Source organism: Ammodytes marinus, assembly GCF_949987685.1.
Source record: "Ammodytes marinus genome assembly, chromosome: 9".
Taxonomy (NCBI): Eukaryota; Metazoa; Chordata; class Actinopteri; order Uranoscopiformes; family Ammodytidae; genus Ammodytes; species Ammodytes marinus.
In genome coordinates this window covers 23586733-23600880 of record NC_137213.1, presented here as the reverse complement: position 1 = coordinate 23600880, position 14148 = coordinate 23586733, and the positions used below count along the sequence as shown (strand labels likewise).

Here is a 14148-nt window from a genome sequence, read left to right as displayed (position 1 = left end):
TGATCACAACCTGTTAGTGTGTGTGTTGATAAATGCTACAGCGCTCTCCCAACAGGCGCTCCTGACGCACACGGCTGCGCCCCCCTCCCTGACGCACTGGCATTTGATTGGAGTAGCGGAGCGACTGCAAACTGATGCGTTTCGGAGGAAGAAAAAGGTGCAGCGAGACTAGTGACTACGACAGGAAAAAAACGACACACACCCCCACAGAGAGAAATGGAGAGTGAAACATAAATTGGCAGTGGGGTCGTTGACGCGTGTTTTAGAATAAAGCGCGTGCGTCTCGTGTGCGCCCACCGCCGCCCGCGCGCAGCCTGCCTGCCATGCGGCCCCACCCCTGCTTCTTCTCTTCTGCCCGACTCCCTCAGGATATTTTTAGCGCTGGTGATGTGCCCTGTCATATCACGTAACGGAAACATCCTCAGAGCTAAAAAGCAGAGACGCTGCCGAGAGCCCGCTTCGGTCCGTTTATTTTTCTAAATCAAGATCTGCAAACTAGGGAGAAGGCCGCGCATAAGATGCCATTTGAAATTAATTTGGTGTTTTGCGTGTTGGTGGTGGTCCTTACCGGCTCATCGCAGACAAGAGGTAAGGTCTCATCCTTGGTGTGTGTGTGTGTGTGTGTGTGTGTGTGTGTGTGTGTGTGTGTGTGTGTGTTTGTGTACGCGCGCGCGCGTGTGTGGGTGTGGGTGCTCGTCTGTGTGGTATGTGGACGGACTTGACTCCCTGCAGACTTGTACTCGTTATCGATTCAACACATGATGCTCTCTAGACCGTCTACTGATCTTGTATAGACAGTTCACACAGAGCTGCAGGCTGTTGGTTGCAATGTATCGTTATCATTATTTTCAGTTATTTTAGTGATTATTCTAGTAGCATAGGGTCTACAGGTCAACTGATCACATTGCATGCTTCAATTACCTCTCAGTTTTTGTCTCATTTCCATTATTGATCTCCTTTTATGCAGGACAGCAGCATAATACAATACACTCAATACTGCTGTCAGTCTACAGTTTAACCTTAAAATTGCACAACATTGCTACCAGGCAAGTGCAATGCATTAGTGATAAGTCGATGATAGGAAATTGATCAGAACTATGTTGATCATCAATTTATCAGATGAGTCATTAGCACTGGTTCCAGCTTCATATGTATAGGTTTACTGATTTTTGTAGACCTTTTTCTGAGACTGAACTGATTATATATATATTTTTTTTTCAAAGCTGCAATGAGCAAACTAATCAAGTAGCTAGACATTCAATTAAAGGTGGAGTCAGCGATTCTGGAGAATGTTTGTTGTCAAAATCACTTTTGGTCAAAATCAGTGGATATCGCCTCAAATTCCGTTACCTGTCTGGTGTTAAATCATAGCCTAGGCTCTGTACACTTTGGTACTGTATGTAAAAAAGGGTTTGTAAACAAAGAGGGCCCACATTAGCTAGCAACATGCCTTTATACAGAGCCTATAGGCTGTGTATTAACACTGGATTTTTATTTTCCAGCGCACTCACAGTAAAAAGTGATTCTGACAACAAGCATTCTTCAGAATTGCTGACCCCACCTTTAATCTGCAACTTTATTTGATAACCAGTGAGTCATTTTGTGTTTTTATTTACGTGATTTCTAAAAGGAGTAATTCCAAACTTCTCTGGTTCTAACTTCTCACGTCTGAAAACTTAGTTCCGGTGTTTTAAAGACAGAGTTAAAGAGGAAACCATTATCAAGGAATTGATATTTATCGATTCATCTTTTTATTTTCACAGGTCATGGCAGTGCATTGCTCCCTGTCACCACCCTGACTGCAATCCCTAGTCTTGCGGTCAGCTCAGCATCTCCTCACCTGACAGAAGATGCTGGGACTGATGACCTGCAGTGGACACATAACCCTACAGCCAGGGGTGAAACCACTACCATGAACACCACTGTAGTCCATTCAGAGACGGCCACAAAGGCCATATTCACATCAAGCTCGTCGACTGCAAGCTCTGCAGTGGCTACATCCCAACACTCGAATGTACCCTTCCTCATTACTGCCCCTACTGCTACTCCATCACCCTCAGGTAACCAAGAAAAAACAGCATGTTCTGTTTGCATTTGTCTTTTGTTAAGGTTTAGGCATTTACTGAAACTAAGCAGCACAGAAATTGTGTTCATCATTTGGTCCATATTTCTATAACTGCAGCAGGTGTAATTTTCCATTCCCGTCTGTTTACTTTGTCCCTATATCCTGAAATAAAACATCCCACTCACTGAAAGCTGTTTGCAAACACAGACACACACACACACACATCCTCACAAACAGTCAGCTCAGTTGCCAGCAGCGTTTGCAGGAACATAGCCCTCCCCCTGACCCTCATATGACTGGCCTGAGATTGGGAATGAGTGAGAGTGAGAGTGTCGTAACCTTATTTACAAGATTCCCTTTTATAGATCAGATAAATATAACCCCCCATGAGATGACACCATGTTGCCTCTTTGAGACGCTCAGAAAATACCAAACAATATACCACATCAGATCAAACTGTATATAATCCATGACACATGACATTAGCCCCTTTTACACAGCCAGTGAAAGCCGGGAATATGCCGGCCTTTCGGCCCTCCCCCCAGCTGTGTAAATGCGACAGTTGCGGAACGAGGGAAGAAAGGTGCGAGTGATCGTTCCGGGAATTTTACTACCTCGGGGGGTAGTAAGATTCCCGACACGATCAGTTCCGCCTCTCTGTTTAAATGCTCCAGCTTGTTGTTGCGGAACAGGGGGGCGTTTGACGTTTCATAGTCTACGTTCTAAACATGCGACCATGTTAGCAGTTGAAGGACGTGTGTTTAAAACATTAACCACGGCGGCCTGATGTCCCGTAAAAATCACCAAATAAAAGGAACGGTGTATAATCTAGCTGATCATAAGGTCCGTTGTTCAATCCAAACCCCCGCGCTTCATTTTGCAGAGTGTATGAGTCTATTTCTGCCCAGGAGAAGTTGTACAATGGAAAGCTAGGCTAGGCTAAGTAAGGGATAAAGTATAGCGAACGGGTCACTTGCTAGAAATAAAGACCGACAAGCTGAAGCAGGAGCCCGACGCGCAGCGGAGGGCTCTTGTTCAGCTTGAAGGTCGACCTAGTAACGGGGGAATAGTCTGCTCGCCCCGCTAGACTGTCTGCTTCAGCTGACTGAAGGCTCCGGCTCAGCTGTTAGCCACAGAGCTACTGTTTTGCTAACACATTCCGCCGCCGCTATTATTATCCTAAGTCTGAGCGTATATCCACACTTTATTTCTGTCTACAGTAACGTGACTTCACACACTGTGTGTATGTGTATGTCTGATTGGCAGATCGCTGCCCTCACAAAGAGACTCGCTCACAACCAACCTGTCACACACACACACACACACACACAGAGGTGAAGCGGTCGGATTGATTTAGTCAGTTTGGTTAACTGTCCCAGTGATGTTGGACTCAGCGCGTAGCGAGATCAACTGGCACATCGTGGGGACAGTAAAATACGCCCCTCTTACTGCAAGCTCCAGCACTTCTGCTCTCAATTCACCGGCCATTGTTGTTGTTGTAAAGCAGCTGACCGGCGCGGCGCTAAATGTTTACGTCACACCTGACGCTGTTTACAAGCACCTCTTTCATTCCGGAGCGCTGTGTAAAAGGGACTACTTGATGCGCCAGCAGGCCGGCGTTGCTTGGTTCTGTGTAAATAACACAGAAGCAAGCAAAGCCGGCATATTGGAGTGATGTTGTTCCGTCAATATGCCGCAATCTCTGTGTAAAAGGGGCTACTGTTGACCCTTTTTAGCTGCTGACTTCATCTGTCATTCCCTGTAGAATAATATGTGTAGGTTGTTACGTTGTTGAAAGTCGGGGTGTCTCTTAGAATTATCTCTTTAACTACTTTGATTTACTTTCTGACCTAAATGCAGAGTAACTACAAATATGTTACACCGTCCTTCCAAAAGTGTTGAGCATCATTGTTGAATGAGGAGGAGGCCATTATGCCCAAAGGAGCAACAATAGCAGCTTGCCCCTTCATTATGTCCTACATGTAAACAGTAGAGAGAGAGTAGTCTTACTAAGTAATTACCCAGCATTCACAGTTTCTTGACCAGCCCCCCCCCACCCCCCCCCCCAGCTGTTGGCATGAGCTGTCAAACCCCGACGTAAGCAGACACATGTGCTTCAAGTGGAGTAAGAGTATACTTGTGTGGAAAGACACACAGTAAGCCTGTTTTCTCCATTATATGATTAATGAGTTGGTCATGAGATCAGTAAGTTTCCAGAACCTATAGCGAAGTATTGAACTGTCTTGCCTTTGTCTGTACAACAGTCCAAACCCCAAATATATTCAGTTTACTGGCATAATCCAGAAAATATCCACATTTGAGAGGTTAGAACTAGCCAATTATTGCCATTTTTACTTGAAAACTGCTTTAATCGATTATCAAAATTGTTACCAATAGATGTTCTTTCAACTGGTCACTTTTAAGACATTATAATGCTTAATCAGCAAAGTGGGGATATCCACCACCGCCATCATTATGCTGTTTAATTAATTTATGATGAAATGCTCTGTAATACAAACAGTGTGTGTAACAGGCAGTTGCCACTGTGCTGGCTAGCCAGGAGGGACCTGGAAACCAAAACATTTTGGATAAAGCAGCTTTAATGTCAGGGGGAGTGATCTAGTTTTCATGGGGTGGTTCTGAAGTGTAGAGTTACCACTGGCTGCTCCCTTTGAAGAAAATCTCTGTACTGTTTTGGATTGATACAGCACTGCCCTCACATCCCCACTTTTAGCTGCTGCAGACAGTCTTTCATCGTCCAGCCCGACCAGCCCCCCTCCGCCACACATCGACACAACCACTGAAGCCAGAGGGGCCCTTCTCACCACGGATCCCCCTGCCACCTCTTCATCTCAGCTGGCCCACTCATTGCAGGATACAACCACCACAGCCACAGCTACGGCTTCCACCATCCAGCCACAGTCTGAATCCCTGACCCCAGCAGCCACCACACAGCAGCCCACAACCGCAAGACTCCCTCTGACCTCAACTGCAGGCCGGGGTCCCGTGGGGCCGACACACAAGGAGGTCCCATCTGAACTAAATGTTGGAGATGAAGGTAAAGTAATGGAAGAGGCTAAAGTGTATTTTTTATGTCTAAAAAAAAGAAGAAAAATGTATCCTTTCAAACCTAAAAATGTGTTTAATTATGCTTTTTTAAATTTTGTTGTGTCATTTAAGACATCAAGCGTCCCCGCTCAAGGTCCCCTCTAGACCCCGTGCTGGCTGGTCTACTGTCAGTGTTCATTGTCACCACTGCTTTCGTCTTCGTCGTCCTCTTCCTCAAGTTCCGCCAGCGCACAAACCACCCAGAGTTTCATCGGCTGCAGGATCTACCCATGGTAACGTACACTTTCTGTGGATACATGTGTTACAGTAAAGTAGGATTGATTAAAGACACCCTCCATGATTGAGAGGCTCTAAAATTAAGCGGTTTACACAGTGGCTGAAAAGAGGAGATTCAGCAATGGTACTGAAAGAAATAACAAGGGTGTTTTGAGCACTGCACCACGAAAACAGTTTCTGGTAAAAACCCAAATAAGAAATTACAATCTTGAAACTGAAAATGAGCATAATATGTGACCTTTAAAAGGGCTACAACCTATGTTTTCACACATAACGGTCCGTTTGCCTGTACAAAAGAGTACTACTCAGCCTGTGAAAACAGTTGTGTGATGTCTGCTTGGGCTCTAATGGGTGACAGTAAAAGTCAGACTGTCTCAGCTTCTTTTGCATCATGTTGGGCCTAATTAGATATCATTAGAAAATGACTATCAAAAGGGACTAAGTCTCTTTTGTTGTTACGCTATTCAGCAAAAGTGTAAATCATTCTGCTTGTTCAATTGATCCTGTTTTAAACCTCTCCTCCAGGATGACTTGATGGAGGACACACCACTCTCCAGATACTCGTACTGATGGAAGCATCCGGTGGGTCACTCCCACCACTCTAGAGAACAGAAGCAAAGCAGACCAGTGTGGATGTAAGAGAAAGCCTTTGCCTGGAGGCAGCTGTGTCTCTGTAGATGAGTTCCCCCTTGTGACTGAGACCTTTAGGTCAGTGATGATGAAAATGTTTGTCTTAGGCGCCATGGGAAAAGATACATCAAGTATTTTAAATGGGAGGTTTCAGAGGAACTTCTTTTTCTACATTCCCTTTAAAATTCCGGAGATCTTCAGTCTGATGGAACCTTGTTGTTTTTCTTTCCCGAGATGAGTTGAATAGCTCCTCTGCACCCCTGACTGACTCCTCATGTACAGTATATGCTGAGCACTTTAATGTTGCAGGAATGGCCGCAGTGCCCCCTAGGGGACACCTTCGGCCATGTGGATCAAGGTTGCATAAAGTCCTCTTATGTATTTATTAATACACAACCTCAGGTTAACAAAAAAAAGAGCATAGGAGGCAGAAAGAGGATATGAAGCGACACACGGGAAAGCTGCCAGTATGCCTAAAACAAAGGAGGAAGATTAAGTATGCTCCCTTAGGTGACCAAATATTAGTGAAGTGCACTTTCAGACCACATTGCCAGGTTGCACGTATTGTCTTAAAAATGTGAGGTGTTACAGAAAATCCACACAGAAATTCAGAAACTAGTGATTTTACAATTCAAAAGCCATAGTCAAGACAGTTGTTCATATCCAACAGACCACAATATATATGAGGGAAAACGTGCTGTGGAACTTGTACGATGGTCGGAGGCTGGTATATGAATCTTGAATTTGGTTGTTTTGAATGACGAATGTTGAACCCACCAATGCACGCCGAGGAGATCTTGCTTCACCTAATTAACAAACAAGTACCAGTAAATTGATAACGATTGATAGGTAAAATTTGATGTTATTGTTGAATGTGTTGTAACATTAGTATTCATAAAGGATGTAATTGTTTCATCCAAATGCTTTTCAAGTGGAGACAAGAGGCACAAGGGAGCATCCCCGATTAGATGTTAGTAAACTGTTTTTGTAGTATAATGCAAATGTGCTAGAACTAAGCTGTTGTGTCAGTTTTAGCCAGTTTTCTGAGCTACAGAGATGTATGACAACATGTCATTGAAATGTTGAATGTAAGAAGTTATTGATATAAGGATCACCTTGATAATAAAATCGGAAAACCACAACCTGCTGGCCTCAATTCACCCGTGCTTAGAGGGTGTGGCCTTGATAAAGTACTGATAGTATGTGGGCTAGTTCTGAAGCACTATGCTGTGTCACTGTGTGAAAGGCCATTTCTTGACAGTTGGTTTTGTGCCCAACAGCTCTGCACAGATATATATCCACCTGCCTCGACAATTAATGTGGACTTTGCACAATTATTTAGCCGCTCCCTTAAACACACACACACACACACACACACACACACACACACACACACACACACACACACACACACACACACACACACACACACACACACACACACACACACACACACACACACACACACACACACACACACACACACACACACACACACACACACACACACACACACACACACACACACACACACACACACACACACACACACACACACACACACACACACACACACAAAGAAGACCTCACATTCAATCAATAGCTATTCAACTCTGAAAAAATAAAAAAAGCACATTTATGAACCATTTTTAATGTTTATCGTCATCAGTATGACCAGTCAAAACCAATGAAAATATAAACAAAGATAATTGTGACTATATGGACAGCAATAATTTTGACTAACCAATAATGTAACCATTTTTTCCAGCTGGGGGAATGCAAAGATAAAGTCTTCTGTGACAAAGTTTGTCAAACATGGCTAAATTCTCTCTCAAATGACCCTTTTTTTAGTACAGCATTTTCATTTAAGGCTAAAAGACAGACGAAGGCATATGGCTAAATCAGGGTGCAGCAGAAAATGCCATGAAGACAGGTCTTGCACGTTGTGACAGTGCCGACCAACAAATACACTACATTCATCATCCTCATCTGGGCCCCAGCATTTCCCTTCCTGAAGAACTAGTCAGGTGACACGACAAGTTAAAACTTCACCTGAGATCAATGTTAAACTGGCCAGGGGGTTAGCACACATGTTGCAGTCCATAAGTGTAATAAAGTGGCTTTGATTATAAGGTTAATGAACAAGTGAGCCCATACTGAAGCCTTCCTCCTCCTCACTCCCATCAGGCAAGCGGACTACCAACTGGACGGAAGGGTCGCATGCCGCGCATCGGTGGTCCCGTCCAGCCGAGCATGGTGCGGCCGCAGTTGACTGTGGTCAGCATCAGCCCCAACAACGCCAAGGCACCGAACTTCCCCCCCCGCATTCTTTTCTCAGGATCTGATTGAGATTAATAGCACACTATTAGCATGTATTTCTCACCCTGCTTTTTGTTTCAGAAGAAAAGAAATTGCGAATTGAGACGTGAAAGACAATACACACAACACGTTTTTACCTCCTGTGGAGTATCCATTTGCGTAGACCTCTCTGCTTATAATCCACACAACTCCAAGTCCACTGGCGAGACGCTGTGATAAGCAGACAGACAGGAAATACATTCAGATATGACAGGGTTTTTATCCCACAGGCCCTACATACATTTTAATATAAAAAAATGTCAAACTTTGGCTTTAATTGCTAAAGTGTTGGATGGAACACATTATTTTAATCAGTATGTTGGTAATACGGTATGACAGTGTAAAAACTCAACTTACAGGACAATTCAAACCACTGGTGGCAAGGCAGAAAAGAAAGATGGGGTAGGTCTCCAGGCTGGTGAAAGGTGATAGAGGCGAGGATGTTAACTTTGGCCTAATCCCCTCCCACTGTTTCAATCACTAATTCATGATTGAATCATCAAAGTGCGGTTTAATATCAGTCGGTTCATACGTACGTGTTTTGGTGGGCACGCTGGATACAGTTGAAAATGTTCCCAGTTTCCGGGTCGTCACTGTACATCTGAGGTAACTGCAAGGCAAGACAGGGTTTTTGGTACGTTCCAGTGGCTTTACATAAAGGCAGTGCCCAGCCCACATTACACAACTATGTAAACAGATTATACTATCTATGAAACAGACATAGGCATGCTGCGGTGGTGTTTCAAAGGGGTGGGTGCAGATTTTTAAACCATGTGAATAAGAAAGGGTGCACTATATTCTATTACACAGCTAAATACTTTTGCTCACCTGCACATTGTACTTATTGCGGGCTTTGCCAACTCTGATGGCCAGATGCCAAACCATCACAACACTGGCCACACCAGTGAGCACCACATATCCATACTCTTTAGACAGCGCCGGCATCCTGACGATTCTGAGAAAAGGAAAACAACATAGCCGAGGAGTTAGTCACAGTTTTGTTTCTCCAAATAACATATCGCTCCCTTATTTCAACTTTCGCCTGGTTTTGAAATGTATAACTTTCCTTTTAAATTTTAAACAAATTCGTTTTCATGTTTTAAGCATAGACTGTGTATAAAAAAGTTTTAAAAGGCTGGGGGCCTAGCTTTAAAAAAAGAAGAAGAAGAAGAAAAAAAAAGGACGATGGGAGGGGAGGATTCGTCGGTCAAAAATAGAACAGAAAATGCAGCTTTTTTCGAGCATATCGATGCAGTATCATTCGGGTGCGTGTGTGCTTCCTTGTCCTGCGCCAAACACATGGTTTAAAGACTTGTCAAAGAAGGGGGAAAAAAGCGGATTTAAAAGCAACAGCGAAGAGCAAGGACGCCTTGTAAACGTAAGGTCAAATGAGGATACAACAGGCGCAATTGACTTTAGACTAACGACTTCAAAAGAATACACAGAGCTGTAACATCTAGGCAATATTATTCAAAGAGACAACCAGAGCAGAAGCGTTTACCTTACAGATGTAGAGATGTACGAGACTGGCAGCTGTACAGCACCACACTGAAGTTTCCAAATAAATACGTAAGTGTGCGTAACGTAGCCTACTGCGTAGCAAACACACACCGAGGGCGTGGTGGCCGCTTAGCCTGCCTACTACAGAGACTGACAGCCGTTTAGATAATAATTTACTGGACCGGTTTTATGCATAATAGTTCCATGGTTTTATGACGAATGTGTGTTAAATGTCACGGTAACATCCGGTTTTGCTTTTCCGTGATACTACTCCGAGAGATACAATGCTCCTCAGCAACATTTCCCCAAAGATTCAGTTCCACTTGACGGCCTATCTTTCACGCGCCCCCCATGGACATATAAAGCCCACAGCAGGTAAGCCGCTTATCACCATGGTCAATCTCCCAACGAGCATGCCATGCCATACACAGTCTAATAAAATATTTAAAATAACCTATTTATAATGTACACATAATGACGTGCTACCTAACACAGTTTTTTTTGTTACCTAATTGTTTTTTTGTGTTACCTACTACTACATAGGCTTAGGTCTCTTTTGTGCTACCTAACACACAGGTTTTTTTGTGTTACCTACTACATAGGGTTTTTTGTGTGCTACCTAACATCTTTTCTAAGCTTGTGTGTGTGTGGGGTTTCACATTGTCATTCAGAATTGAAAACTGTCTAAACTTCTTAGAAACGTATAATAGTACCAGTGACAAATTGGGGTTGCAATATTCACTAATATTACACTCATCAAGCAAAACTTTGGGAACCTGCAGCCTTCTCTCCCCCTATCAACCCCCTCGGGCCCTCAGATCCTCCTCAGCCAGTCTCCTCTCCACCCACACATCTAAACTCTGCAGCTTTGGTGACAGAGCTTTCTCCAGGGCAGCTCCCAGGCTCTGGAACAGCCTCCCCCAACATATCCGTGACTCTGAGTCCCTCACCATCTTCCAGTCCAAACTCAAGACCCATCTCTTCTCCTCTGCCTACCCCTAGTTCACCCACCAACCCAACTCTACATGACATTTTTGTTTGTTTATTGTTTTGTTTTTGTAAAGCGCTCTGAGTGAGAGAAGAGCGCTATATAAATAAAATGTATTATTATTATTATTCTTTAAAGGAGACACAGTTGTCTTCCACAAGACTACCAGAGGAAAGGAAAAAACGAGTAGGCTATATCATTTGTCTCATGAAACAAGTTGAAAGAAAGGCTGCATTCGGGACGATAAGGTGATGCATACACCTCATGGGTGATCACCTCCTCCTATCTGGTTTGTTCCATAACCGGAGGGGCATTTACCATCGCTTTAATAAATGCATACAGATTGTTCAAAACAGTTAATTATTAACGGTTATATTTCAGATTGAAATATGTCAACGGTCAATATCTTCAACAAGGCATCAGTATATCTGATAGTGTCAGATTTTATTGCCATTGCAATTGTTATTTATGACAGCCGTATGACTTGGTAGGAAAAGCACTTTCAGGTTCAAACATTAAAGATGGCTCCTTCCTTTTGAAGTGGCCCCTGTATGCAATGTCAATATGCAAGTTCACAGTAGCAGTGCCCTGATCCTGGTCAACTTAAATGGAAGGCAATGAAAAAGTGAGCAGTGACCTGGCAGGCCCGAGTTCTTATCAGATCATGTTGAGGTATGCAATCCACTGTTAATAGTGTCTCTTTGATTGATTGATTTTTTCTCAAACAAGCAACATAATGGGGGGGGGGGGGGGGGGGGGGGGGCTTGTGGTGTAGTGGTTTCAGTGCCCACCCATAGAGGCTCAGTCCTCAGAAGCAGCAGACAACAGGTTCAAATCTGTCCCTTGGTCGTTCTCTGCATGTCATTCCCCTCTCTGCCCCATTTAATCTCTGTCTCTCCAAACTGTCTATTAAAGAATAAAAATGCCCAAAAGATTATCTTAAAAAAAAAACAATCAACATCATTCTGTAAAAAGAAGAAAAAGTATCAGAGTAAACAAGATATAACACAACCATATAAATCAATGTATTTGAATATGTATTAAATTCCTTAGTGCCTTTAACTGCAATTGAATTGAATTTTGCTAAGTCACTCAAACAGCAGTGAGAGGCTTTTATGTCTAGTTATGTTTGTATGACCTATAACACTAGCTGGAAGGAGATCAAATCACATGCGCTGTATTACCTGAACAAGTTTTCTTTTATGAATGCTGATTGTCTCCAGAGACTATACTATGGGAGGCAAGTCCTTGCAACTACAGGAAAACGTGACTGAGCTGGAGTGTTGTAAACCAAGGGATTACATAAAACAAACACATCTACACCCTTTCTGGTTTGATAGTGTGTTTTATATATTGTACAATGTACCTGTCATACTAATGTGTAATAACTGTCCACCAAGAATGTTTGAGGTGGAGACCAATCCATGTGCACAGTTGAAGGTGTGAGAGTGTAGACCAGGAAGGAGATCAAATCACATCTCTAACGTTATACTTTACTGGAGGAAACATATATCCTGTATTTTGTAGACATGAGTTGTGTAGTTTCTGTCAGCACCAACCTCTTTGGGTAAAAACATTGAAGAGTAAGTCTGTATTAAAGGACTATTGTTCAAACGCATAACATACAATTTGCCTAGTCTTTAACAGTCTTCTTCCAGTCCGTCTCACCTCAAAGAAGCTACATGGTGTTTCATGAAATATGAAGGACTACAGGTTCTTGTGGCAGAACCATTCCATCAAATAGACATTTTTAAGACATAGGCTATTACACATTTTCTGAAAATGATGGCAGATATATTTGGTCTCTCTGGAAACTTGGGATCTCTCCCAGAATTTAAAATAAATAAGTTTTTGGGTTTAAACAATATATGAGTGTATGGCATGATGAGTAATGCGTAGGCCACTGCTTATTCAGAAGTTAAAGAATAGACCATTGCATTTAGTTAAAAACAAAGTAGATACAATTATATGGCATGGGCAATTACCAGTCAAGCTCTGATCTTGCATCAGAAAATAAAGTGAGTAGGGAAGACTGTTGCATGGCATATGCTCACTGTGCAAAACATTACCACATGTTCGCCACTAGATGTCCTCATCAAGTCACTGAATATCCTTGAGACAAAACAACTGTGTTTATTAGTTCAGTCCACACAGGAGGAGAATTTGTGAAGATGCATTAGGTTGTCCATGCATAGGCCTCCTCCTCTATTATTGACAGCTGGGAATACATACAGGGAAGAGGGCTAAATTTCATATTATAGATGTGTGTGTGTGTGTGTGTGTGTGTGTGTGTGTGTGTGTGTGTGTGTGTGTGTGTGTGTGTGTGTGTGTGTGTGCGTGTGCGAGGTCACTGTGCAGTGGGGTGGTTGACTGTCGACTCGGGGAGGTTTCTTTCACGGACTGTCAGCAGCACATCTGTCCTCCTCCTCCTCCTCTATCCTCATGCTGAGTCTGATTCAGCACTTCAACACCTACATGGAGAACCAAGAATAGACTCAGGACGACTCATACTGAGACTGGAGAGAGGGAGAAAAACAACTGCTGCTGCCTGAGACCACCCTGCAAAATCACATATCATGTAATCATTCGCTGGCTGTAAATGAATTGCTTGAATTTGTGGGGGTCACGTAATTGCCAATGTTGTATGAGCCTCATTGCACATTTAGGTGTGAGTGATAAGGCTATTAGGGAAGCCACCTCACTCAACACTAATCAGTGCCCCATGCACTCTTGTGTTTCCAAAGCCTAATAACCTGTCTGTGATCAGATCACATACTGAGCTTCCAAGGTGTCAGGTGTATAGCCTACTTGCTTTTTTCCACGTCCACAGGCACACAGGACGAAGGTCACACTAACACGTACATGCTCACAGAAACCGATATTTACATTCACAGACACTCCTTCTTAATTAATATGGATGTAACCTTCACTCACACACACACACACACACACACACATACAACCACACACACACACAGTCGTGTTTTCAACACTTCTGAGGACACAACATAGAAGTAGGGGAGAACGGGGTAATATGTCACACGGGTTGGTTGTCACAATCGTTATATCTCGGAACCGGAAGGCGCTGTCTGTGAAATTTTGGTATGTAAATATCCAGAATTGGGATCAGAGGTCACCTACATAGTCTTCCTTGGAGTTAGACTGCTGATTTTGAGGTGAGAGGACTGTTTGTGTTTTTCATGTCAAATTGAAAATATTTTGCTTCTCAGTATTTTTCTTCTAGGCTTTTACACAATGGGTT

The 14148-nt window shown here is 43.2% G+C and overlaps 2 protein-coding genes across 3 annotated transcripts; one reads left to right on the top strand and one right to left on the bottom strand.

Annotated features, from left to right (window-relative positions):
• The first annotated feature begins 174 nt into the window (after window positions 1-174).
• LOC307255802 (uncharacterized protein) lies at window positions 175-7168 on the top strand. Its single transcript, XM_080034592.1, has 5 exons — window positions 175-588; window positions 1764-2060; window positions 4800-5123; window positions 5246-5406; window positions 5936-7168. The coding sequence occupies exons 1-5, from the start codon at window positions 519-521 to the stop codon at window positions 5978-5980; spliced, it is 897 nt and encodes a 298-aa protein (XP_079890718.1). The 5' UTR covers window positions 175-518; the 3' UTR covers window positions 5981-7168.
• A 514-nt stretch (window positions 7169-7682) lies between these two features.
• On the bottom strand, window positions 7683-10102 carry mgst3a (microsomal glutathione S-transferase 3a). 2 transcript variants are annotated; one of them, XM_080034703.1, is made up of 6 exons: window positions 9905-10102; window positions 9227-9353; window positions 8935-9008; window positions 8756-8813; window positions 8497-8569; window positions 7683-8381 (listed from the first exon to the last, which is right to left on the bottom strand). In XM_080034703.1, the coding sequence occupies exons 2-6, from the start codon at window positions 9341-9343 to the stop codon at window positions 8224-8226; spliced, it is 480 nt and encodes a 159-aa protein (XP_079890829.1). In that variant the 5' UTR covers window positions 9344-9353; window positions 9905-10102; the 3' UTR covers window positions 7683-8223. The 2 variants fall into 2 exon arrangements, with proteins under 2 accessions (XP_079890829.1, XP_079890828.1); XM_080034702.1 differs by having other exon boundaries at window positions 9900-10099.
• Window positions 10103-14148: the final 4046 nt, after the last annotated feature.

What these genes read in the sequence shown, in the direction of transcription:
- LOC307255802 (XM_080034592.1), top strand. Translation starts at nt 519, where the DNA reads ATGCCATTTGAAATTAATTTGGTGTTTTGCGTGTTGGTGGTGGTCCTT. An exon ending in ACTAAATGTTGGAGATGAAG is followed by an intron (nt 5,124 to 5,245) that starts GTAAAGTAATGG and finishes GTGTCATTTAAG; the next exon opens with ACATCAAGCGTCCCCGCTCA. An exon ending in GGCTGCAGGATCTACCCATG is followed by an intron (nt 5,407 to 5,935) that starts GTAACGTACACT and finishes CCTCTCCTCCAG; the next exon opens with GATGACTTGATGGAGGACAC.
- mgst3a (XM_080034703.1), bottom strand. Translation starts at nt 9,343, where the DNA reads ATGCCGGCGCTGTCTAAAGAGTATGGATATGTGGTGCTCACTGGTGTG. An exon ending in GCAATAAGTACAATGTGCAG is followed by an intron (nt 9,009 to 9,226) that starts GTGAGCAAAAGT and finishes CTTGCCTTGCAG; the next exon opens with TTACCTCAGATGTACAGTGA. An exon ending in CCAGTGGTTTGAATTGTCCT is followed by an intron (nt 8,570 to 8,755) that starts GTAAGTTGAGTT and finishes TGCTTATCACAG; the next exon opens with CGTCTCGCCAGTGGACTTGG.